Source organism: Lagopus muta, chromosome 3, assembly GCF_023343835.1.
Source record: "Lagopus muta isolate bLagMut1 chromosome 3, bLagMut1 primary, whole genome shotgun sequence".
NCBI lineage: Eukaryota > Metazoa > Chordata > Aves > Galliformes > Phasianidae > Lagopus > Lagopus muta.
The window spans coordinates 32,850,636-32,873,918 of record NC_064435.1 but is presented as its reverse complement, the minus strand read 5'-3'; the positions used below and the strand labels follow the sequence as shown (position 1 = coordinate 32,873,918).

Sequence of the window (23,283 nt, the reverse complement as noted above, 5' to 3'; positions counted from 1 at the left end):
AGGCCCTCTTCCTTAGCTACTCTACTAGATCCAAAAAAGCTTGTGTTGTTTCCTGTGGTAGGGAATTTGCCAACTGTTTGCCAAGACAGCCTAAGATACAAAACAGGAACACAGTGGTGTTGGAATGACTACTTTTTTGTACTGGCTTTTAAAAAGTAAAATATTTACATTTTACATTGTATAATATTTGTAAAGGCTAAGGTGTTCCCAAGTAAGGAAAGTGGTCTGACTTTGATAGGAGCAGAATCAGGCCCCTCATCATGATTTTTTTTTTTCTGACCATGACACTATTTTTGTGATTTTTTTTTTTTTGTATGGCGGACTGAATATTGGAGAATTTTTTTCACTGTGAAATCACAAGCTAGTAAAGAAGCAAAGACTGTAAAATATAATAGACGCTGAATCTCCTGCTTTACTTGAATTAGGAAAGGCAAGTTAAAATACGAATAAACTAATAGAATTGTCGAAAATTTTCTATAGATTTGAGGCATCTGATATATAGATAAGTATGCGTACTCAGTTCACACTGCTGGACTATAGTCTCCTGCACTTCTAGCTTAGTTATTCTAGCCTACTTGCGTGTATAATTTTCAGAAAATGAACAAGTTGTCCCAGTGAATTAATTGCTAAATATTGCCTATGAGATCTTTTGTGAGGACGGGTCTGCCACTTTCCCTGAATGCCTTCTACATTACCTAATTATTTTTTCCTTGTAGGCTATTTTTTAGGGAAAATACTTGGATGTGCTGTGAATTATATGAAATAATCGTATTCAGTATAACTTGTCAGTATAAAATGGACTTCACAGTACATTTGATGACCTGAGTCACTGTAGTTGTTCCATTGCTCGTTATTCAGATATATTGTCTGATAAACCTTAGATATTTTAATAAAAAATAAAAAGTTTGGAGATATTCTATATAAATTTTAACAATATCCTATTGAGTGCTGAAGTCCTATAACTTGATTCACACCAAACTTTTACAGTTTTCATTTCTTCTCTGTGCTCCATGTAAACTAAAGAGAATGCTGGCAAGGTATAGAAACTATCTTAGAGTATAATTTGTTAAATAATACTTGGCTAGTTGCTTTGCTGAACTTATATCTCAAGCTATACATCAAATTCCTATGGTCTTTGTTGAAGTTCTTGTCAGTATTGGCTTTCAGAATTAGTCCCATCTATTATACTCAACCATTGTTTGTTCATTGCATCGTTTGGTGGAATGTTTAGGACAGGCAGATGGATTAGTCAGGCACTAAAGCAAGTCTTATGCCTTGAAATACCATAGGGAAGATCTATCGTTAAATGCCATCACAAAGCCCCATTAGGGCAGATTCTGCCCTGTTTTACTCAGTCCAAGGATGCAGCAGAAAACAGGGGTTTCACTGCTGTGTGTTCTGCAGGAGCTGTGACTCACCTGAGGCCACAATCATTAGCAAGATGATTGCAGATGTGGAGCATCTTCCAGTTAGAGATACATATGCTATGCGTAGTGGTGCTTTCAAGGAAATGGGAGGAGGAACACATGCAGCAGCTTTGCTTGCACCTTTAAGCTGATGTTCACCATTAGGCTGTATTCTTTCTTTTAACAGAGGACAGTTATGGGATGGATGGGAAGGCTAACCTGCCCAATTTCACTGGTGACATCAACTGGCAAGGACTGGAAGACTTGTACAGAGTGAATGAAAGTGTATATGAACACAGATACAACTATAGACTTAGTCTGGCTGACTGGACTAATTACTTGAAGGATGTAGATAGAATGTTTGCACTGCTGAACAGTTACTACCAGCAAAATAAAACAGACAAGGCTAACACTGCTCAAAGCAACAGGGATGGAGACGAATCATCTACATCAACCTCAGCGGAAATGTCTTCTGCAGAAGAGGCGAGCGGCCTGACTGGAGAAGAATTGGAGCTTATTGTGCCAACAGACTTTGCAGCCCTAGCTTTGAGCACCATGAATTTAAGTCAGGAGAGAAAACTTGAATTAAACAATGATATTCCTGAAAAAAGTAGTTTGAATGACGCACACTGGAGAAATAATCAACCTGAAAAATGGATGGAGGATAAAGAATCAGACCGTTTTGATATGGATTTCAGTGGAAATGGTTTGATAGAGTTGGAGTCCCGGCATGGCTTCATGCTACAACCCGTCAGCATTCCTCAAAAAGACACTCATCAGGACACTGATGCTATGAGAGACATATTTGGAGATCAAATGTATCTTCCCGTGAGGTCCGATCAACCTGTTGTTCATCAGGCTCTAAATGTATCCATTAGGGATTCATCCATCAGTACCCAGAAAACAGGAACATTTTTGAAGAAAACAGAACAAAGTCTTAGAGGGGAAACTTCACAAGTCCTAAACATAGAAGGCAGTGCCTCATCTTCACTCTCCTTGGGTTAGATCAAGTTGCAAATCATTAAATACATTCTCCTTTTTATTATTAGCAGACTAATAAAGGTCATCATGACAACTGACATTCCATGTTCACTGTAGATAAAATTTGCAGCTAAATTAAGACCAGTTCAGTATTTGTCTGTGTGTATTTTGTTCACACACACCCATACATACTTTCACAGTGATTCTCCAAACTGGAAAGCAAGATTTCCAGCTTTTTAATGGAAAGAAACAGTGTTAATTTCTAATGCAGTAGCACATTCTCTGTAAGCTAAAATAATTTCTTTGACAAGGATGTTCAAGTGGCTTTCTCCATTTCCAAATGATCCTACCATGAATGAATGTTTCAGTCCACCCAATCTGTCTGCATAATGTATTTTTGATAAATTATTTTAACCACTGGAAATTCCTAATGCCACACTTTTAACTAAAATGATGTTGCACTTTTAAAATCTGTATGCCATACCATTTATGAATCTAATAGCTTACCTGTTCTTAGTTTGTTCGTTGATTAATGTAATTGTGAAACCAATAAATAGATTGACAGGAAAGAGATAATCAGCATGGATTGTGGAAACAGACTGTTTGAATATCATCTTAGCAAAAATATTGCATGGTTTTGTTACTTTGATTTAATTAAATTTACTCTCAGAAAGGTATGGCTAATACTTGTTAAGTATAGCAGGATTTGTTTAAATTGGATTGTTTCCCTATATATGATATTGTCAGTATTAAAAATACATGAGGTTTTTTTTGACTTTTCTTTTTATCTGATACTGGTAGAAGGGTTTACATCAATTCATATATACTTTTGTCACAAGATCTGATTTTTATTAGACTGAACATTATCTTGAAAGCATTCTTTTCATTTTGAGACTTTCTTTTTTCTTGTTGTTTTGAACAGTCATTAAAGGGAATGATAAAATCATGTTAGATTTACATTATTCTAGATGCAAAAGGCACATGGGGTAAAAAATAGTAGCTTAGATATTTTTTGTTGTTGTATTGTTCTAAGTTTTTTCTTGAACTTTACCAAACTTTAAAGTTTATAAAGTATAACACAAAAATAACTTTGAAAATCTGTATTACTAGAAACTTAGTATCTGGTTTTGTTTTTGTTTTTTTTTTTAATAAATTCAAAATAATTAGCACAATGCCACCAAAAGAGAATTACCTCAATCAGATGTAATTCCACAGCATCCGATTCTTGAGAGTGTTTTCCTATCTGTTACGTCTTGTTTAGTGTAGTGAGTGTTTTGGGGCTATTGCAAGCACTGCAGGTTAAACTTACGTTCATCACATTGTACTTTCAGTTGAAACTTTTTAAAAACAAGATTGTTTTAGTAGGATTTTAATAATTTTAAAGAGCAGTCTTTTTGATGGACTCTGTACATATGTTAAAATTAACTAGCTCTTTATCTGATGTATGTGTCATGGGCTGATTGATAGAACAAACGTATTTATGGTCATGAATGAAGCTATTTGTACATAGGTTTCAAGTTACTAGGATACCAGCTGTGTTTTTAAATCTTGTATAATATTTCTGTGATACTTTTATAGAACAATTCTGGCTTCGGGAAAGTCTAGAAGCAATATTTCTTGAAATAAAAAGTGTTTTACTTTACCTGCTTCAGAGAAGTCCAGATGATCCAGCTTTCCTAGCAATTCAGATTTATTTTAAAAATATGTTCAGATTTTTGGCTTTAAGAATCCATCCACACTGAAAGCAATGGGTAATGAAATAACACGCTACATTCTGTTAGTTTTAAATTATTCCTGGAGATTGTGAATAATATATATTTTTTTGTTTAAGACCCGCTGTGATTTATTTTTTTAAATCCCAATTCATCCGATCCTTTCTTCCCTGAAGTCATGGCACAAGGCTGCAGAACTGTGGTTCATGGGAGTAAAGCAGTGTCACATCATGCCACCCCCTGATCCCTACCTGCAGCAGCAAGGTGCAACAGGCTGGGCACAACACGGGCTGGACCACTGATAATGGACCACAGATCTGTTGTGAGGAGGAGCGTCTCCTCACACAGGGGACTACGAAGAATAATGTAGGCTTCAAGGTACAGGTTGTCTTTCACATGCCCTGTGTGTCCTTGGTGACATGTGAATACAGTTAGCTGCTTAAGTTAAAATCTGTCTCTGAAGCTGCACTTCTTGACCTCTTCTTTCATTTACACAGTGCTTGGACATCTCTGCTCCTGCAGACTTGAAGTTACAGGGGTTGCATGTGGAAATCATGAGGGGAACAGCAGAGAGCCTCAGTGCTTAAAAATCTATCGTGGCAGTGCTGGATAGACAATTCTAGAGATACCTGCCTCTTGAAGGCACACTGGAAGCTCCAAGGGCACATTTCAAAAGAAGCTGAGCCAGCAAGTCAGAGACAACTTGAAGTACAAAGGCGAGCTTAAGTACAGTCCTATACATCCATCTTACTCGTGTCTTTGTGTAGGGAGTTATCCAATAACAAATATGTGCCCTCCATTCTCAGAGTGTTTCCTTGACAGAGCTTAGCAAGGTGCTTTCTCCTCTTACAGCTTTGGCAAAGAGATAGAAGGGAACAGTGCAAAAGCATGGTCATTTACCCCTCTTGTCCTTCCTGTGTATGTGACAGCTTGAAGTACTCGCTCATGAAATGGAAGATGTGAGTTTGCACCTTCCTCAGTGTGAAAGTGATCGACCTTCCTTCTTCCAAAACAGTGCCTCACCTTCCAAACTATCAGATAGTTTATGTGGGAGTTTCTTTGCAGTTCTCTTACAGTAATGTGCTGAAAAAAAAATAAGGAGGCTCCCTGGAGCTTAGAGGTACAGAGAGAACTGTACTCTGGTCCTTGCATTCTGGAAACAAGTATCAACTATAAAACCAGCCCAAAGAAAGAGTGTCAAAAGCTAACACATCCCTACGCGGATGTCCTAAGCAACTTGTTAGACAGCCTGTTACTGTCCCAGTGAAGTCTACATTTCCTCCTGTACTGTACTTCTTATTCCATAGCTGAGACAGTCAAGCACTGAGCAACACGTGGTGTGACTGTCAGGAACCCCTTGCAGGTGCTGGAGAGTGACGGGCTAGGCAAGAAAACAAATGCCCTCATCTGATCTTGTGGGTGAGTGGTCCTCGCATGGGGAGGCCTGAGAGAGGGACCTGCTTGGTTGGCTTTGTCTGATCTGCAAAATAATGGAGGTGTGTCTTTTCTGAAAGGCATGATGTCATTTTCTACTTTCTAGAAAGGGCCTGGAGCTGATTAGGAATATCTTCAAGGCTTGCACATCTGTTCTAATTGTCAGAGTTAGGTGAAGTGTTTCCCCTGGGATCTTATAGAAGATAGCTAGTAGTGCCCTCACACCCCTGAACTGCACGAGCCACTTCCTGACACCTCCCACCACCTAAAGTCCTCAAGAAATATGAATTTCTCTATGTTTATATGAGAACGGAGTGTTTTTCAGAGCACAGGCCTCATCATCTTCAGAACCTCTTAGCAGCAGAGAGTTTGTGTGGTGGAACAACTTGGGCAGGGAGGCCATGAGCCATTCACAGAGAGGATTGGCTCAGGATGGATCTCATGGCCCAAGTGCCCATGGGCTGTTGGTGCCCATTGAGAGTGATCCCATAATAAAATTCCCTCCTTTTGTTTCAGCAAAAGCGATCCAGATGGGGTGCTCTGCCAGCAGTCTGCAGTGAGAGCCATAGTGCGGTAGGAAGGATACAAGTTGCGGAGTCTCCATAAAACCACGTCCGGTCCGGGGAGATGCACTCACAGCCTGAGCCACCTGGAGCTGCCGGGGGTTCAGGCAGCAGGTGTCAGTGCAGAGCCGCACAGCAGTGCCTCTCCCGTGCAGTTTGCTCATTTGTTCGGTTTTAAACCAGCACCAGCAGCCTCTGTGTGCCAGAAAACTATTGGCGACTTTATCTACTTTATCCTTCATTTAACAGCTCTGGTGTTGGACAGTGGGGACTTGCATTCTGCCAGGTGCTTTTTAATCTGGTTGTATGTTTTGGAAAATGAAAACTAAGAATTCTTAGTGCAAGTACAGCAGTCAGACAGGGCTGAGGCCCCCTGGTTTGTCCCCCTGTCCATGAGTCACTCCTCAACTGTAGTGCACTGTCCAAACCTCCTGATGGCTCCGACATGCAAGGTGCTGGGCACTCCACAGAGTTTCCACCTGTGGATATATCTGTGCTTTTACATAAGAGGAGTGAGCCCAGACTGTAAGATAGCTCCAAGACTGACTAGCCACACTGCTATACCAACCGGGTGAGCCATATCCATGTTGTACAGCACTTAGCTCAGGGGCTCCTCTTGGCTCTTCTGTGTTTTCATAGACCCAAAATGTAATTTCCATTTGTTTTCATTTTTAAATGTCCACCATACTACAAGGATGTGCTGCACCCACTGCAGCTTTTGCTGTGTGTCAGTGGGGTGCGTGCTGCAGACCTGTAATGCTGTGTGAAGACATGGTCCTTGATGCGCACAGCCTGCAGTGCTGAGTGGCTGCAGGAATGAGGAAACTCACCCTGTCTCAGCCAATTCTGCCTTTTGGGAGATCCCTGTGGCATATCCCTACATCACAAAGCATATGGAAATGGCTTGGTGCGGACTAAATCGGAGCCATGGAGTGAAATAAGCATTGCACAGCACAGACATCAGGAGCCCTGCCCTTGGGTTCATGCCCTGGCGTATTGAGCTGTGTGTGGATGCACACAGACTTGTATCCTATGTATTTTTCCAACTCTGCCAATATCAACTTTGAACAGATTCGTTTTTCTTAGCATGTAGCCAATATAAATCAAATTTACCACTAGAGAAGATGATGAAATTTTACAGTTTATTTCTACACAATCAATACCTCTCTGTGATTCAGTGCTCACCGAATTCACTGGAAAGATTTTGGTTTTGTCTAAATGAGCATTAAAAAATGGAATACATCATCACCTGATCCAGACTGACCGCACACTGATCCAGGAACTTTTGGAGTTTTTTTCTTCTTTTTTTTTTCTCATCAGAAATAAAACACACTTGATATGCTACTTTTTATTTTCCAATATCAAGTATTCAAGAGTTTGTTTTGTAAACACATGTTTACAACAGATGCCGACAATAGATTCCATGAAACAATGTGTTACACAGCTTCAAAATTATCCTAAGCTCTGCTGAGAAATAAATATCAATTAAAAATCCCTAAAGTACGCAAAAAAAAAAAAAAGCATAAACCAATTAGTCTCTTTTTACCACAGCACAGCACCCACACACTCATACAGTCAGACATACTCTACAAATCTCCTTAACACTCTACACGTTTGCTTAATAATGAGTTTTTTTAAAAACGGACCAGTTGCAGGCAGTGTGCCCACTCCATGCTCCTGCTGTGCTACCCAGATTATTTTCTTGCTGCTTAAATCATTTGGTAGAGGTAAGCACAGCAGCCGAGGGCAAAACTCCCATTTGCTCAAGTGGGGAACAGAGCAAGTCTGTTAGAAGGAAAGCCTTCACTGTCACATGGATCACAGTGACTCACATTCGTTTTTGTTGTTCTTTGTACAGAAACAGTTTTGAAGTATTTTGTCCAACTTTTTGCACCCACATCTCCCCTCATGTTCTCAAATGTACCTTTGTTAAAGAGGTAAAATTTCTGAGGCGTACCACATCATGTCATGTAGGATACACATGCCTCCTTTCAGTGAGCAGTCTAGGTACAATAACATAAAAGAATTATCGTTCAATTCAACTGGAAAGGCAAAATGTTGTTTTAAAGACTCAAACACCAAAAATCTCAGTTGTGCATTCTAGCTTTCTTGAAAGTTGGCGAGATTTGGCTTTTTCCACTTATTGGAGCTAGAACTTGTTCTGATTCTACCCCCCTCTTTCTGATATTTCATGAAAGAACATTAATATCTCAGATCTGAATCCTCAATTTAATTCAAACTCTTACTAATGTTGCTTGGTAAGAGGTGCCATCACTTCCTGCCATTCCTACAGAATTTATTTTCAGTCTCTGCTTAAGCAAAGCCACCAAAGAAAGTAACATTCTACAAAAAGATAAATAAATCCTATAGGAGATTTGCATGGTCTATATAATTTGTACTTTAGCTGCTAGTGCTGAGCCAAATCCTATACTCCCTCCTGAAAGGACAGAAGAGCTAGACAGGAATTTTCTCACTAGGAACTATGAACACCAATTTTGCTGGAGGAACTCCAGACTTTAAGAACAAAAACTCATGCTGTTGTATCATTGGCATGTGTCATTGAAGTCATAGTGAATACATCATAATAGCTATTTACTAGCTATTAGCACCATAATGTTGTTTAGCCTTTTGTCCAAAGATTATCAAGGTTACTCTTCCTTGAGCTGAACAATACCTTGAATGCTTTTTGTAGCCCTTCATAAATTTCCACAGCTTTTCAGCTATTCTATACCATGAATAAAATTCTGTTACAGGATAACATTGTGACAGCTAACTTGAAATAGAAAACTTAATGAAATGGAGAAGAGTAAAATGGAACGTGAGCAAATAAGCATTTATTCTATTTTATAATTAAAAAAAAAAAAAAAAAGCAAAGATTGGAGCTATGAAGGCTGCTTCAAAAGTAATGCCTCTTATTTTACTATATTGATGTCAGAGGTTGATATTGGTGGTATGAAACAGCAGAAGTCAAACCTTGCCACCAGTATTTCTTTACATGTTGTTGCTGTGTGACAAATGGCAGCAGAGGGGCAGTCTGACACAGCAGTGTCTGACATGGAAGTGTGTATGGAACAATAGTATGAAATCTTATTCATGTGGAAAAAATGGCACCCATTGACATTGATCAATGCTTACTGAACATTTATGGAGACCAAACACAGGATGAGAGCACAGTGAAGTGGCGGGCGGTACATTGCAGCCTTGCTGACCACCACAGTGGTTGTCTCTGCTGGTGCAGATTATTACGAGCATGGCATGAAGGTTCTGGCTCATCACTGATGAAATCGCATAACTAATAGTGCTGACTGCTGAAAATAGTGTTTTACATTTTGTATCTGTTATAATTTCCATGGAAACAAATAGGAGGCATGACTTTTAGAGTGGCCTACTTACTTTGAACTTGCAGAGCTAGACCTGTGCTGAATGGCTGGATTAAGTTACAGGAGCTTATCTGAAGGACAGGACACTCGTGAACTTATGCTAAAAACTACAGGTATTAACTACATGTGGGTATGGATATTGGATATGGATCTTGCTAGCTGTCACCCTTACTTTATATTACACACTGTGTGGAAAGGATAGGGAAAATTTCCTTCCTGAGGACCAGGTACACTTTCAAAGCTTTGGCCACATAATAGCATATATTAGTGTAATAACATGTATTCATAACAAAATAAGGAAGAAGAATCAAGTGAATTCTGGTCATAACCCATCCCCACACTGAAGGCTTCCCATTTCAACTCAGTGAAAATGTCTACATAATAACCTTTTTTCAATTATTAGACATAAAAAAAGTTGTGTAAGAAAAAGATAAATAAAAACCCTAATTCTATACCAAATAATTAATCTACCATCATGACACCAACTGTCCATCTTCTAAATGCTCTAAAGGATAAAAATATCTCAAAAATCAAGTCCAGCATGAGAAGAGCCTGAAATGTATTAGCATGGGTTTAATTTACAACCAGCAAGCACTGTTCAAAGCTCTGCCAATTCAGACTGCTGTAATTCTGTTTCTAGGTGTTTTAAACCCCTGGAAAGCAGTCACAGCTGGATGGCTTCAGCTGTGGTACACAGATAGTGCAGCATGACATTTCTTACGCTGTTATGAAAGAGAGATTACTGAGGGGGAAAAAAAACAAAGATAAACTTGTTAAGGGAATATTTTGTCTTTGATCCATGAAAACAGTAATACTAACCAGTGACCAGAGTATAAAAGCTAAACAAGCACTTTATGTCACCTGTACTCACTACTGTGTCAGCATGTTAATGTCCAACATAAGGGACAGGCCCAGTTCTTCAGCCTCATTATCAGAATGTTGAGGCTGAGAATCTGGCTCCAAAATAGCAATAAGACACTTTGGACCTATTTATCAGTTTTATGTCATGAAGTGCAGTGGTATTATTCACACAGAAAGAACAGTAAGGCAGCAAAAATTCAGCCAATTCGGGAAGAACCTGCAAGAATAGTACAGAAGGTGCTGACCCTTCTCCCCAGTCATGCTCACTGGAGTTCCATACAGTAATGAGGTTCTAATGTGTCATTCAAACCTCTGTGTTCAAATCCTGTGAAAGGGCACTGTCCAAACCTACAGCATTACAAGTGATTTCATCGGCTTTAAGGTCAGAAATATGCCCTTATTTATTCTGTATCCACACAAAATATCTAAATTTTCAGCTGATAATCTGTAAAATGTGTGAATGGTGTGCTTTAGGAACTAAATATAGAATATATATTTGAGCAAGTTCACAAAATATTTTCAATATGGAAGCAACCATTATCTGAGATGATCAGACACCCACCATCTCTGGCTGGATGAGGTGATACTGGGTGCCATCAGCCAGGGTGATGAGATAACTCTTGTTCTGGAGCTAGACAACTACTGCCTGCTGTATACCTGCTTGGAATGCCCTCTGCTTCTCTAGGCAGTATAGTAATGTTCCTCACTATGCAATCACACCTTAACCCAGAACTAAGAATTCCAGCAAAGAATTCTAGTAAAAATTTTACAGTTTGTAATGCTAAGCGTTGCTACATGGAACTGTCATTTATTTAAAAAAAAAAAAAGCATTCCTCCATTGCCAGATATAGAAGTAGCCACATGTGAATGCCATGGGGAAGTACCTGACTGCCATTCTGTGCTCTTCTGGTGATTATCATTGAATCCATGGGTAAAAAACATCTCAGCATGGAAATTACTCCTTGGGTAAAGGAACTTCTTTCTGAATGCACATGGGATTCAGTCCAGTGCCTATATACACACATTATTTTTAAGTGCATCACTTAAGTATATAAATTTAGACATGTATTTAAGTGTTCTGCTGGATCAGAGCCATAATGAATGGTTATGTTATGAATTTATGACCTATTTTTTTTAAAAAGCAAACATATTTTTGAAAACACTACACTCAAGTGTTTCTGATTAATTTAAGGGCTTTCAAACTTATATTTCTAACTCCTGCAAGGAGATTTGTACCCTAATTCACTTAGCTGCATGTTCTGACAAACAACAAATTATTACATGCATTTTTTAAGATACAGTGACTAGACAAAGAATCAAAAGCTTTCAATTAAATTGCATCAGAATATTTAACTTATTTTTTGTAGTTGATTATACTGTACTGAAAATATATAAAATGTCACCAGTTCCAAATTATACCATATTACGTTCAGTATGCTTATGGGAAGAGGACTAAAAGAATGCAGGGCTTTGCCTAGTATTGGAAATACGGAGCATCACTCTCCAGTTATTCCAGCCATGACTACATCCACTGGAATCTATATGAACCACTCAATATGAATAAAGTGCTTCATAAGCCATGCTTATATGCCTGAGGCTATCGATACTCCTTTCCTAAAGTCTTCCCCTTTTTGAGGAAACAGAGAAATGAGAAGCCTTAGATAAGAAACAACGATCTGTTCAGTCATGTCTATGCACTGGAACTACTTCTCTCATGTCCCTCATAACTTGTGCAAGAGGACACTGGACTCTCCTTATGATATCATGGCTCTCTGGAGACTTGCAGTTAACCTCTAGGTGTCATTGCTCCCTACTCTCCCTGGCTGGCTAGCTGTAGGTAGAATACTTTGATATTCTACCAATAGCACTGTGTGGATGAGCAGGAGGGCAGGACTCCTGCTTTACGTGTTTTTGTGTTTGCCGCTAACCAAACTACCGTGTTTGCAGGGAGAGTGGAGGATGGCAGAACTTACAACAGCTAAACCTGAGATGACTTTGGAATTTCACGTTTTATGGTCAGATGGTTTCATGACAGGAAAACAGCATGATCACCCTCGCTGGATAATAGGTAAAGCTTTTCCTCTGTGAAACAGTTTAGCACCACACACTGATGGTGACTAGGATCACTGCATACACCTTCTCTGGCAACTCGGCTTCCTTCTGCAATAGTAGCCTCAGAAAATAGTGTTTGCTCAGCAGATTTCAGTCCATATTTCTGTCACTGTTGACAAGGCTGGAATTGACTTCTCTGGTGAGTTACTGTTTTTACCCTGGGTGCCTTTATTGGCTTAGTTTAGACTGTTACAGCTTAATCATAACAAAGTCTTCTTCAGGAATAAATCAAAAGTTCGCCAGAGGCTGTGTCTTCTTTCCCTCAGAGGATGTTGATTTAATTAAATGATTTGGTAGAAATATATTGACAAAATTATCTAGATTAAAAACACACTATTGGATATTTAGGTTGCTTTTGTGAAGTATATAATTTTGAAATGAAAATTAAAAAGCTACAAGAAGATAAACAAACACAGCTTTTTCAGTATTTCTGAAATGAATATCTTCCCTTCTATGTTCCAGTTTCTCAGACATTAAAAATAAAATGCTTTTAGAAGCTGAGGTGTCAGGATTTCCTAAAAAACAGAAATCCTCAATTCTGACAAGCTCTGAATTCCCTTGCGCTCAGCTCAGAAGCTGCAGCAGTTGCAGATGTGTCACTTAAATCACTCTCATTCTTTGTGATCAGTGTTAGCTGCTGACAATCCTACAAGCCTAAGCTGCTCTCATTCCATATTTGTATGGAAAAGACGTGCACACAAGGCATGAAATAGAGTAGATCAGGACAGATGATTCATCTCCAGCCTCTTTATCATATCATTTATGATTCCCTAAATGCTCTGTTTCTGAGGTATTTGAAGATTGTCTCTTTTCACCTCATCCCATGCGGATTAAAATGGGTGAGTGATTAAAGTGGATGGGTGCAATTACACTTCATCCTACTACTTTGCCTCAAATTTTGTCATTACATGAATTTCTTGATGCAAGAAGCACTCAAGACTGTAGGAGGAGGAGACACTTCTATCACCTATTCTGATCTCCTATGTAAAAAAATAAATTGTACCCAGTACCTCTGAGACAAGGAAATGTATTCCTTGGGATGAGAAGTACAGAAGCTAAAATCCCAGGTGGCACAAACTGACTGCAGATATATCGCTCCCAGCAGCTGCACAAGACAAAAAAATTCTGAGGCTTGAATCCAAAAAGATACTAGTATGTACAGAAAAGCAGAAGGTGATTATAATGATATTCCTCTATGCTGTATTTTGCAGCCACAGAGAATGGAATTAATAACAAGTCACATAAATGGACTGAGACATTCTGAAATAAGCAGTCAACATTTCTAGCAGGGGAACCAAGCCAGTGGGTAAAGCCACATGCTGGTCAAGGAGAGACAAGAGATGATGGAAGGCAATCAGCAAAGGAGAAGCAAATCCTGATGCCAAAGAGAGTATTCCCTTTTATTTCAAGGGGAAGAGGACTTAGTTCCATATATGTTTAATCATCTTACAAACTGTAAATTAAAAATTAAACTAGAAAGAAAATCCTTCTTACATTCCCAATGTTCTGCTTTCTCTTGTTTGATTCCATGCAGGCTAAACACATAGCAAAATCCAAGTCTACCCATCATTGAGTTCTTCTAATGCTTCTAATTTCCTAAACTAGTAAGGCTTTCCCTGCAGGGCAAAATACAGCTTTGATTTCCTGGTGTCCACTGAAATTGTTCCCTGCCCTTTGAGACATCATTAGTACATTGTAAGAAGGGCACTACAAAGTCTCCAGAGCAATATATGAAATGCTAAGAGCGGGGCAGAAAACACACCGTAGTAGTTTGGAATAAGTAAAGGCCACATCTCATGGGTCCCTGCTCACAGACAATTTATATTCTTAGCTCTTCCCTGAATGGGTGGAGGAGAGCCAACTCACCCTTTGTCCTCACAGAAAGCTTTAAACGAAGCTGAGGAAGGCTGGTCACGTGCAGGACAATCCATACACCTACAGCTTCCAGGGTGGTTCCAGCAGCCTGCTCCAAGGCAGGCAACAGGAGAGGCAGAACCAGGGCAGGAGCACCAGGGAGAAGCACCGCAGAGGTGCCAGCAGTTGGGAAGAAGGCCTCACGCTGGGCATGGGGGCAGCCCACGTGCTCACAGTCCACTTGAAGGCTTCTCTGCTAGGTCTTGTGGAGAGATGTGCCACCCTCGCTCCAAACAGCCAGTAAGAAACAAAACGAGACCATTAGCTCTACCCAGAGGTTCCCTCACCAAAGCTGAACTCGTCTGGCATGCACTCCTGAAGCACAGCCAAGAATTTCCTGTAAGCCATAGCTGGTTATTTTCTTTTTCAGGAAAAAAAATGGATCTGGTAATAATAAGGGCCACCCAGGTGACCTGTATCATAACAGATAAACATCTGACATGGTATGTGTACATGGTTCCTACACCTTAATGTTATCACAGATTAGTACTTAAGTGCTTTTTTTTACTCTAAGCATTATACTCTCCTAGCCTGTGTACTTTGTGAAGAACGACTGCTTCCTATCAAATGAAAATTAATGCACATTTTGACAGAACAAAGATATTATGTCTCCACATTTGCAAAACATTACCTGATGCATAAATTTTGTATGGCTTAACGTGTTATTAACAGTACTTTAAATGTTATGTTCTTTTTTATTTTAACATGTATATCTGAAAATAGCCCCTTTCAAATTGACTTGCAGTAATGTCTTTAAAAGCAAACTTTATACATAATTTGCTGCACATACAATTATCTGAGTAAGTTGCATAGTTTAAACAAGTTTAGTTGTGCTTTGTAGCAGAACTCACAGTAATTACTCATCTCTTAAAAATATTACTTGCAGATGTGAAAGATGATACATTTAAGCATTTTTGTGACATCTAGACATTAACAATATGAGTTTTTGTCACTCTTCCACTGACTTCTGTTGTTCTCCATCCTTACACTGATATTAGATAGGGCATGGACATTTAATGGACACAGCTGAAATAATTACAAACACGATTTTTAAAACTCCATTGTCAGGAAGGGAGAATTAAGAACTTGGGTTGGTTTGAGGTATCCAGCCCTCAGGAACATACTATGGTTGTATGCATTAAGCTTTGTTGGTTTTACCATGTGTTACATTTAGATTAAAAATAGAAGGCACAGGTGTTTTACAAGGCGCCATAATTAAGTCAACCAACAAAATTAAACATTACATTACCAAGCCAGGGGTCTATATCTCAGCAGTGACTTCTTCCAATGCATTTTCATTTGAGGAATTTATTGCTTCTGAAAAGGGGCCAGGGTATGTCTGTGCTATGCAGTTCATTCCTTGTGCCATACCAATGTCTCCTCGAGAACTGAAGGTAGGGCAGGATCTAGTCCGTGCATAGTTTTGTTGGAGTCCAGCTTGGCCAACCATCTCACTCACAGTGTTCACCGGCGAAGCCCTCCATCTTTGTCTCTGTAGTTGCTCTTCTTTACACTTAATGGAGTACCAGGCCAGAAAAATAAAAAAGAATCCTACAAACTTGAGAGCAGCAGCCAACCCAAAGTAGACAAAACGAAATGAGGTGACATCGTATTCCCAACAAGATCCTTGTACGCCACAATCCTGTTGCCAAAGCATGCATGTGGTATCAATAACAGCCCCAAAATAAATTGGAGTGGGAATGTAAGCTGAAATAAAAATAGCAACAGCATTAATACGTGTTAGCAGATAGAGGAAGACTTCCAAATAAACTATGTATGCATGTAAGCCAAACAGGTGTAGGTCAAGAAGTTCCGAGATTTCTACTGCTCTATTCTTCCCACCATCAGTACTTATCCCACTTAGGAACACCATATAAGTGACAGTGTTGAAGTAAAGACAGCGCAGCAACACCTTACAACAGCTACTGCTCCACTCTGTAGAGCCCAGCCAGCTCTTCATGAACTATTTGTCCCCCCAAAGAAACTCCAGTGCTCTCAGGAAATAAAATCAGCAGGAAAAAAAAATGAGATGTTATCTCCACAGCGTTACTCGTTGAACATCCATTACTCATAAGCTGGGAAAGAGCAGATTGCTGCTTTAGATTAAGGAGAAAAAGCCACAGAAAATTGCAAAACATTTCTCTTACCGAAGAAGGATGGAAGTAATAAGACCACTAGAGTTTCAATCTCTCTTTTGAAGGTATCTTCCTCAGAAACCGAATTTAACATCTAAAATTGCCAGACCCTTAAATGCTCTGTTTTCCCTGGAAATATGACATCTTTAAGATGAGTCAGAAAGGGCCTTCCTCAAAGAAAACTATTGCCTTACTGACCAGATGCAGCCACAAGTACTCTTCCTCTTGTTCTCACATAGAATAATCACCGCTTGTTCTATTCACTACTATATTGTTTGCTCTATTCATTATATACTATTTGGTAGTAGCTGAACACCAGAACCAGTTGGGATTTTAGGAGTTCAAGAGGATGAGCACTGGCACTTCATCTTCTTTTCCAAGTAATTCCAGTTCCTGTCCTCGAATACGCAATATTATTTATGGGAGAGGAGAAGGACTGAAGACAGACACAATCCGGCTATGGACATGTTTAGAAGACCAAAGTTGCTCTTACTATGTCATCTAACTGGATCAAGAAATTACCAATTGTTGTCAAAAGAAAATATTAGTTTGTCAAAAACCAAATCATGTCAGGTAGGGTTTTTAAATAAAACTTGAAACTGTTAAAATACTTCTTTCTGGGACAAAAATATCATTCCAGAACGTCAATAATAAAAATAATTGTTTTAAATACATTCTCAGTGACAACATTTTCAGAAGCTATTAATTCTAAGTTCCTAATACAATCAGTCAGGTCATTAGTGGCATATTTATGGAATTTTAGTACTTTAACGTTACATTTAAGGCATCACAAACCTTTTGGAAACTCTGCGGTTTCTGTGAAAGCTTAGTAGCTACATGACTTACCAAGAGTTCGTAATAGAACAAACTGCATTCCTAGTGCAAAGGGCCGTTCCCCATCTTCCACAGACCTAACAGACAAAAAGAAACTCCTTTACAAACTAGTCATCATAGTTGCTGTAGACTGTTCTGACTTTACATCCTGGCTTTTTTTTCTGAGCTATAATAAATTTTTGTCAACATCCAAACAGTCTGGCTAAACATTCTTCCATTTCAACATAAGCAATATGAGATTCCTTCCAATAGTTAAAAAAAAAAAAAAAAAAAAGTCAAGCTTTCAAAGCACTGTATGCAGAATAGTGATATTTCACAATGCCACAACAATTTCAGTAAATCACAAGTTATTTTTTAAATCTTAACCAAAATATCTGAAATTCAGATAGGCAACTTGTAGTGACACTGGAATAGAAGATAAAGAACAAACAGAAAAACTGCAGTCAGATAGTCAAGCTTTTCAAGCCAAGAACTCAGCCAGAAACTGAAAAACCAGAGAAATAACTTGGGCCACAAATCTTGGACCAACGTGCTGTGCACAGTACATGGCATTGCTGTTCCGTGGACTAGGGGGAGGGAGGCATTCTCTTCTTCGATGAGCATTACAAATTCTGCTGAATATTTCCCTTATGTATCTCACTAAAGTGAAGCTCTCTGCAGTATTAATGTTCACTGGTTGCAGTTTACCTTTCCATAACTGCAGTACAGTGACAATGTGTTCTTATTGTTCTTACTGTGCAGGTGGAAAAGTCAGAGAAGGAACACAAGTCCGAGGTATCCAAATGACAGTGGAATATCAAGGTGGTATGTTTTTATTTGTTCTCTCTATATATGGTCTAGAAATTGTTGGACATTTCTTGTTTCCCAAAGTGCATTATCATGCAAATATTCTAAATTCTTCTGACACAGACACTGGTGACAGCAAGCACAACAAAAATATGTACATGAGCCTATATCTTTGTTCCTACCTGAGTGTCACTATGATTGCTGATGGCTGGGCGCACGCTGTAATAAGGGTCACTATGAAGAGAAATATCAGGAATGGGATAAGTGTGTTGCAGGTTCGATCGCACTTCCCAGAAACAGCATAGCCGTTCTCATTCAGGTAGGTTTTGACGATGACTAGCCGGAGCTGGCTGCGCTGGCCCACTGTCGGCGGGGTGATAACCTGGCGGCTTTGGACACAGGCGCACTCTGTGTAATTTCTTACCTGGGGAGAGGGGAAATGGGAAACAGAGAACATTTCCACATGAAAACTCACGTGAGAAAGACATGGTATGTCCTACGTAACCTTCACAGCAAGCATCAAATACTTCCCAATCAGGGTTCTACAGTCTCCAGCATCATGATCCCAGATACAGTCAAAATTACCACTCTGAGAGGTTTCAAAGCTGGCCCAAATATCCCATAATAGATCTGCTTTCCCATTGCTCATAACTTCCACTAGTTCATAGAATCATAGAATGGCCTGGGTTGAAAAGGACACAACAATCATCTAGTTTCAACCCCCCTGCTATGCACAGGGTCACCAACCACCAGCCCAGGCTGCTCAGAGCCACATCCAGCCTGGCCTTGAATGCCTCCAGGAATGGAGCATCCACAACCTCCTTGGGCAACCTGTTCCAGAGTGTCATCAGCCTCTGTATGAAAAACTTCTTCCTAATATCTAACCTAAACCTCCCCTGTCTCAGTTTAAAACCACTCCCCCTTGTCCTATCACTATCCACCTTTGTAAACAGCCGTTAGGCAAGCAACAGTTAGGCAAGCATTTATAAAAATAAGAGTTTTTGAGAACTTTGCAGAAACAATTCAATCACTTCTAACAAGGATGATGTAGGAAAAGATTAATTCTGGTATATTATCAAAACTATGAGGAAACAACCTTTAAGCAGTACTGACAATACCATATTCTGGAATTTGGCAGGCTGTTCACTGTCATCTGCAGGAGGTATCTTCTGCTATCTCTATGGTATAACCTATCTAGACTTGGATAAAGAGCAGAAAGCTGTGTTTCACACGTGGAACCCAGAAACTTTCAGCTGAGTGTGGAGTGTGGATATGGATGGGATGTGAACAAGAGGAAAAACAGAGAATAAGGTGAACAGAGAGAATTAAACGGTGATATTGGAAGACACGAGGGATTCTTGAATGGACAAGAGTTGAAAATAGCATGAAAAGATTGTGCAGTAAACTGGCATTTCTGAGGCAAAGGATAGTGTGATCAGAGCCATATGAGGGAAAGCTAGGTCAGAAATAGGCTCTCATTACATCTTTTCTACTACAGTTTTTTAATGGCAAAAGTTTGTGTGGTGACTGAGAATATTCCTGTGTTAGGGAAGCAGATCAGTGCACGCATAACACTTTGATTTTTATGTTCATATTCATAAATGTAGGAGCACATATGCAGAGAATCTACGTTACAAGACCATCTTAATATTGCAAATTTAAGCACTCAGACATCAGGAAATAACCGAATTAGGGTTGCCTGTCAACTTCAATTTATACTCCTATTCACAGCTGTGTTATGGCAGCACCTTATTTTTATTTTTTTCCATGGGATTTAGCTGAACATCCTAATGAGAATTTATCCAGTATTTTACTACACATTTTTAAAATATGATCCCAAGCATTCTTCTCTTCATGCTAATAGAACTCTACTACAGATCAGCTCATATTTCATATGGATTTTTTTTTAATCAAACTCATCATTATAGCTTAACATTTTCAAAAAGGTGTAATTTATCTTCAAAACAGCTGAGATGAGGCACTGATGGTGTTATCACTATTTTGTAGCTAAGTAATTGAAACAAATAAAAAGTTTCAGAAATGTGAGTGGCAAATTTAAGGGAACAAAGATCCCTTTCTTCTAGAATATTTTTCCTTATATATAACTTACTATTTCCTAAACACAACTTTTTTCTGCCTTCAGATAAAGATTTAGGCACTCAGTGCTTCTGCAGAAGACACTTCTGACTACTGCTCATGCTGATCATCCAGAATATGAAGAATAAAAAATTAATCACCAACTGGGATAAATTTTTGAGTGACTTGCCCAGTATTGCTTAGGAATGGAAGCAATAACAGAATCCAGTTTCTTAGGTTCTTCGTTTCAAGGTAGCTCTCCACTGTCTAAAATCACAAGTATTTGTTTCCTTCCTACAGTCTTCATCTTAATCTCCTTGTTGCTTCCAAATAGGCCTCCTACAGAAAACAGTCTTCTTTAGTACACAATCTTCGCTCATCATCAGAGAAACCAAGTTTGTGCACTGAGACTTGTGCACTGAGACAGAGATCTTATGCAAGAGAAATTCTGGAGTTTACATAAACCAGTTCTGAATTCCACATGGGCATCCTTTTGCCTAATTCCAATTTTCAAGTGGCTAATTTTGAAAGCATTATATTCTATAAGCTTAAATCCCGATGTTATACCATAGCAACATTTTGTGTGCTATAGAGCGACCTAAGCTTGTAGACATTTCTAAAAGCATTCTACGTCAAACATTATTTTCTCAAGAAATGTATTTTCCTACTCAATTCTTTTTTCCACTGTCAACCTTCAGGTGATAAAGGATCTTCTCTTAAACCATAGTAGAAAACAGTGTGTTTCAAAATCTGTGTTAAAGAGTACAAATTACCAACGTACTTCCCTATTAAATGAGTTATTAGCATCAGTTTGATATCAGGTAAATTGTAGCCTAGATTACACAACTGGGCCAAATTAACTTTCTACTACAGACTAGGAAGACATTCAAAATGAAAATAAAAACAAAATAAAAATAAAAACAAGCAAAAAAACCCACTGTTCTAAGTTTGTTCTAAGTGGAATCTACACAGGAACCTGCATTTATGAAACATTATCATCCAGTCAAACTTGAGATAGGGAAATGCTCGTGTTCATAGGCTGGCTCAGAACTGCAAATCAGCAGACTGATACGTTATAAATAAGCTTTTTGGAATGTACAATCAAGCCCTCAGAAGACCAATGTTTACATTACTTCCTGTCTTTCTTAATGATTTTTTTGAGTTCTTAATGAGTTCTGTAACAGAAAAATTCAAGGGTTTGCCTTTCGTATTAAATGAGCATATAAATACCACTCTTTTGTTTGGAGGGTCAAATTGTACCTTTCAGTCCAGTATACTGCAAGATTCCCATGGTATAACTTTATCAGCAGGATGCCTCTCCCCAGCCCAGAATAACTGAAAGACTGGGCTGTAACGGATAATGCATATCCAAGAGAGAAAGTGGATTATTAACATCCTTTAGTTTCTGGTTACATGAGTTCAAAGGTAATTATATACCATGAAGGGGTCTGGAGAGGGACAGGTTGATGGCAAAGCTGCTTTACAAGAGCAGAATAAATGGGCAGTCTTTATTTACCAACACAAACAAAAGACCTATCAATGCACTAGTGCAGGTGGTACGACCACTAACGTGAAACAAGCAGCCCAGCACAAACAACAGTGGCTTTCAACAGGCCATCATAAAACTTACAAAGGAGTTTAGAACATTTTCCAGTTACCAGAAGAGTTAAGTTCTTCCTTCCATTCAAAGAGGAAACGACAACAACAACAAAATACACAACTACTATTAAGAATAACATTGACGAACTCGTGAAAAGACTGCATACTTCAAGGATAGATGTTGGCTCTAGAAACAGAGCAGTCTTCAATCTGCTCCAGTCCTGATGGGCCACTCATGTTTGTAGGTAGGTGGGTGAAGGACTTACCCCTGTACTATGGTTTCCACCATTGATGCAGCCAGCCAGGCAAGGATTAAAATACGTTATTCCATCTGATCCACAGACAGGCTCATACTCATGAATTTTACATCCACAGTTCACATTACAGCTCCCAGTGAGATTCCTGTGGGCCATGGCAAGAGTGGGACTGAAAAAAGGAAAAGGAACATGCTAGTAGAGCAAGCACAGGTATCCTGCTGTTCAGAGGAGAAAACATCCTACTCATTAGCACTGGAACTTACACTTGATGATTACAGAAAGACTGCATTAACCCTAGGTCATATGCTTGATTTGAAAAATGATTTGCTCAGATGAAAGCCTTAAATATCTCTGCCAACAACTGAAAGAACACTATAGAAGTAATTCCAAAGTTTAAACCTTGTACATCATTTGTGTGAGTGTTATATTTTGTTCTCCTTATTTTTCCTTTTAAGAGTTGAGACATTTTATACTAGGTGAGCTGCAGCAATTTGCTGTTGATTAGTAGAGAAGAGCCCAGTGATGAGATGTGAGCATTATGTGAACTAATTAGCCATCTCTTCCCACATACCAACTGCTCCAGAAAGGTAATGCTTGTATTACTGATATGCACAGTTGAAAAATACAACAATCTCCCTGATCTTCTACATATGGAAGATCCCCATACTATTACTAAATATCTCGAAAACAGCCACTATGCCATCTCCCTGGACTTTTCCCCGAGATACAACCAAAGCCCAACTTTCTGAGTTCTCTCACAAAGAGTGTAGCTGTAAGCTCAGAACCAGTGAGTTCCAGTGTGCAGCTCACACCCAGAATGGAGAGTCTGTCAAAAAAAATCTATCCCACTGTGGCACTGCTTTACCAGCGCTACCGCAGCAGCTCAATCCAGAAGTGGCACAGGCAGTAATAGCAGGATCCATATGCATAAGATCACAGATTCATCGTCATCAGATTCATCATCAGATGTTAAAAAGTACAGTGGTCAAATGCTACTTTTTGCTACTTGTAGAAAGAAATCAGCTCTGCTTACAACTGATGGCACTAACAGAGGTTTTGATTTTTTGATTCCAGTTCACAAAGTGGGATGGTGATCAATTCTTCCACCTGCTGCCTGGTCCACCACATCATTCCAGCCCTGCCTAGAACAACTCCCAATTCACTCTCAAACTGCCAGCTCTCGGAACAACTACTAGGAGAGTGACCCAGCTGCTTCCTGCCCTGAAGTAATGA

General features: G+C 39.2%; 2 protein-coding genes across 9 annotated transcripts in view; one reads left to right on the top strand and one right to left on the bottom strand.

Annotated features, from left to right (window-relative positions):
* The window catches only part of SULF1 (sulfatase 1), a 190,727-nt gene extending 186,698 nt beyond the window's left edge, over positions 1–4,029 (top strand). For 7 of the 8 annotated variants that reach the window (XM_048938917.1, XM_048938918.1, XM_048938919.1 and 4 more), the window contains one exon: positions 1,594–4,029. In XM_048938917.1, the coding sequence (XP_048794874.1) occupies positions 1,594–2,411 (818 nt within the window). In that variant the 3' untranslated portion in view covers positions 2,412–4,029. The remainder of the gene's footprint in view (positions 1–1,593) is intronic. The other variant, XM_048938922.1, reaches the window with a different exon arrangement.
* An 11,082-nt stretch (positions 4,030–15,111) lies between these two features.
* The window catches only part of SLCO5A1 (solute carrier organic anion transporter family member 5A1), a 64,239-nt gene continuing 56,067 nt past the window's right edge, over positions 15,112–23,283 (bottom strand). Inside the window, exons 6-9 of the mRNA XM_048938923.1 lie at positions 22,060–22,219; positions 18,301–18,542; positions 17,345–17,409; positions 15,112–16,070 (exon numbers count right to left, since the gene is read on the bottom strand). Of these exons, the coding sequence (XP_048794880.1) occupies positions 15,625–16,070; positions 17,345–17,409; positions 18,301–18,542; positions 22,060–22,219 (913 nt within the window). The 3' untranslated portion in view covers positions 15,112–15,624. The remainder of the gene's footprint in view (positions 16,071–17,344; positions 17,410–18,300; positions 18,543–22,059; positions 22,220–23,283) is intronic.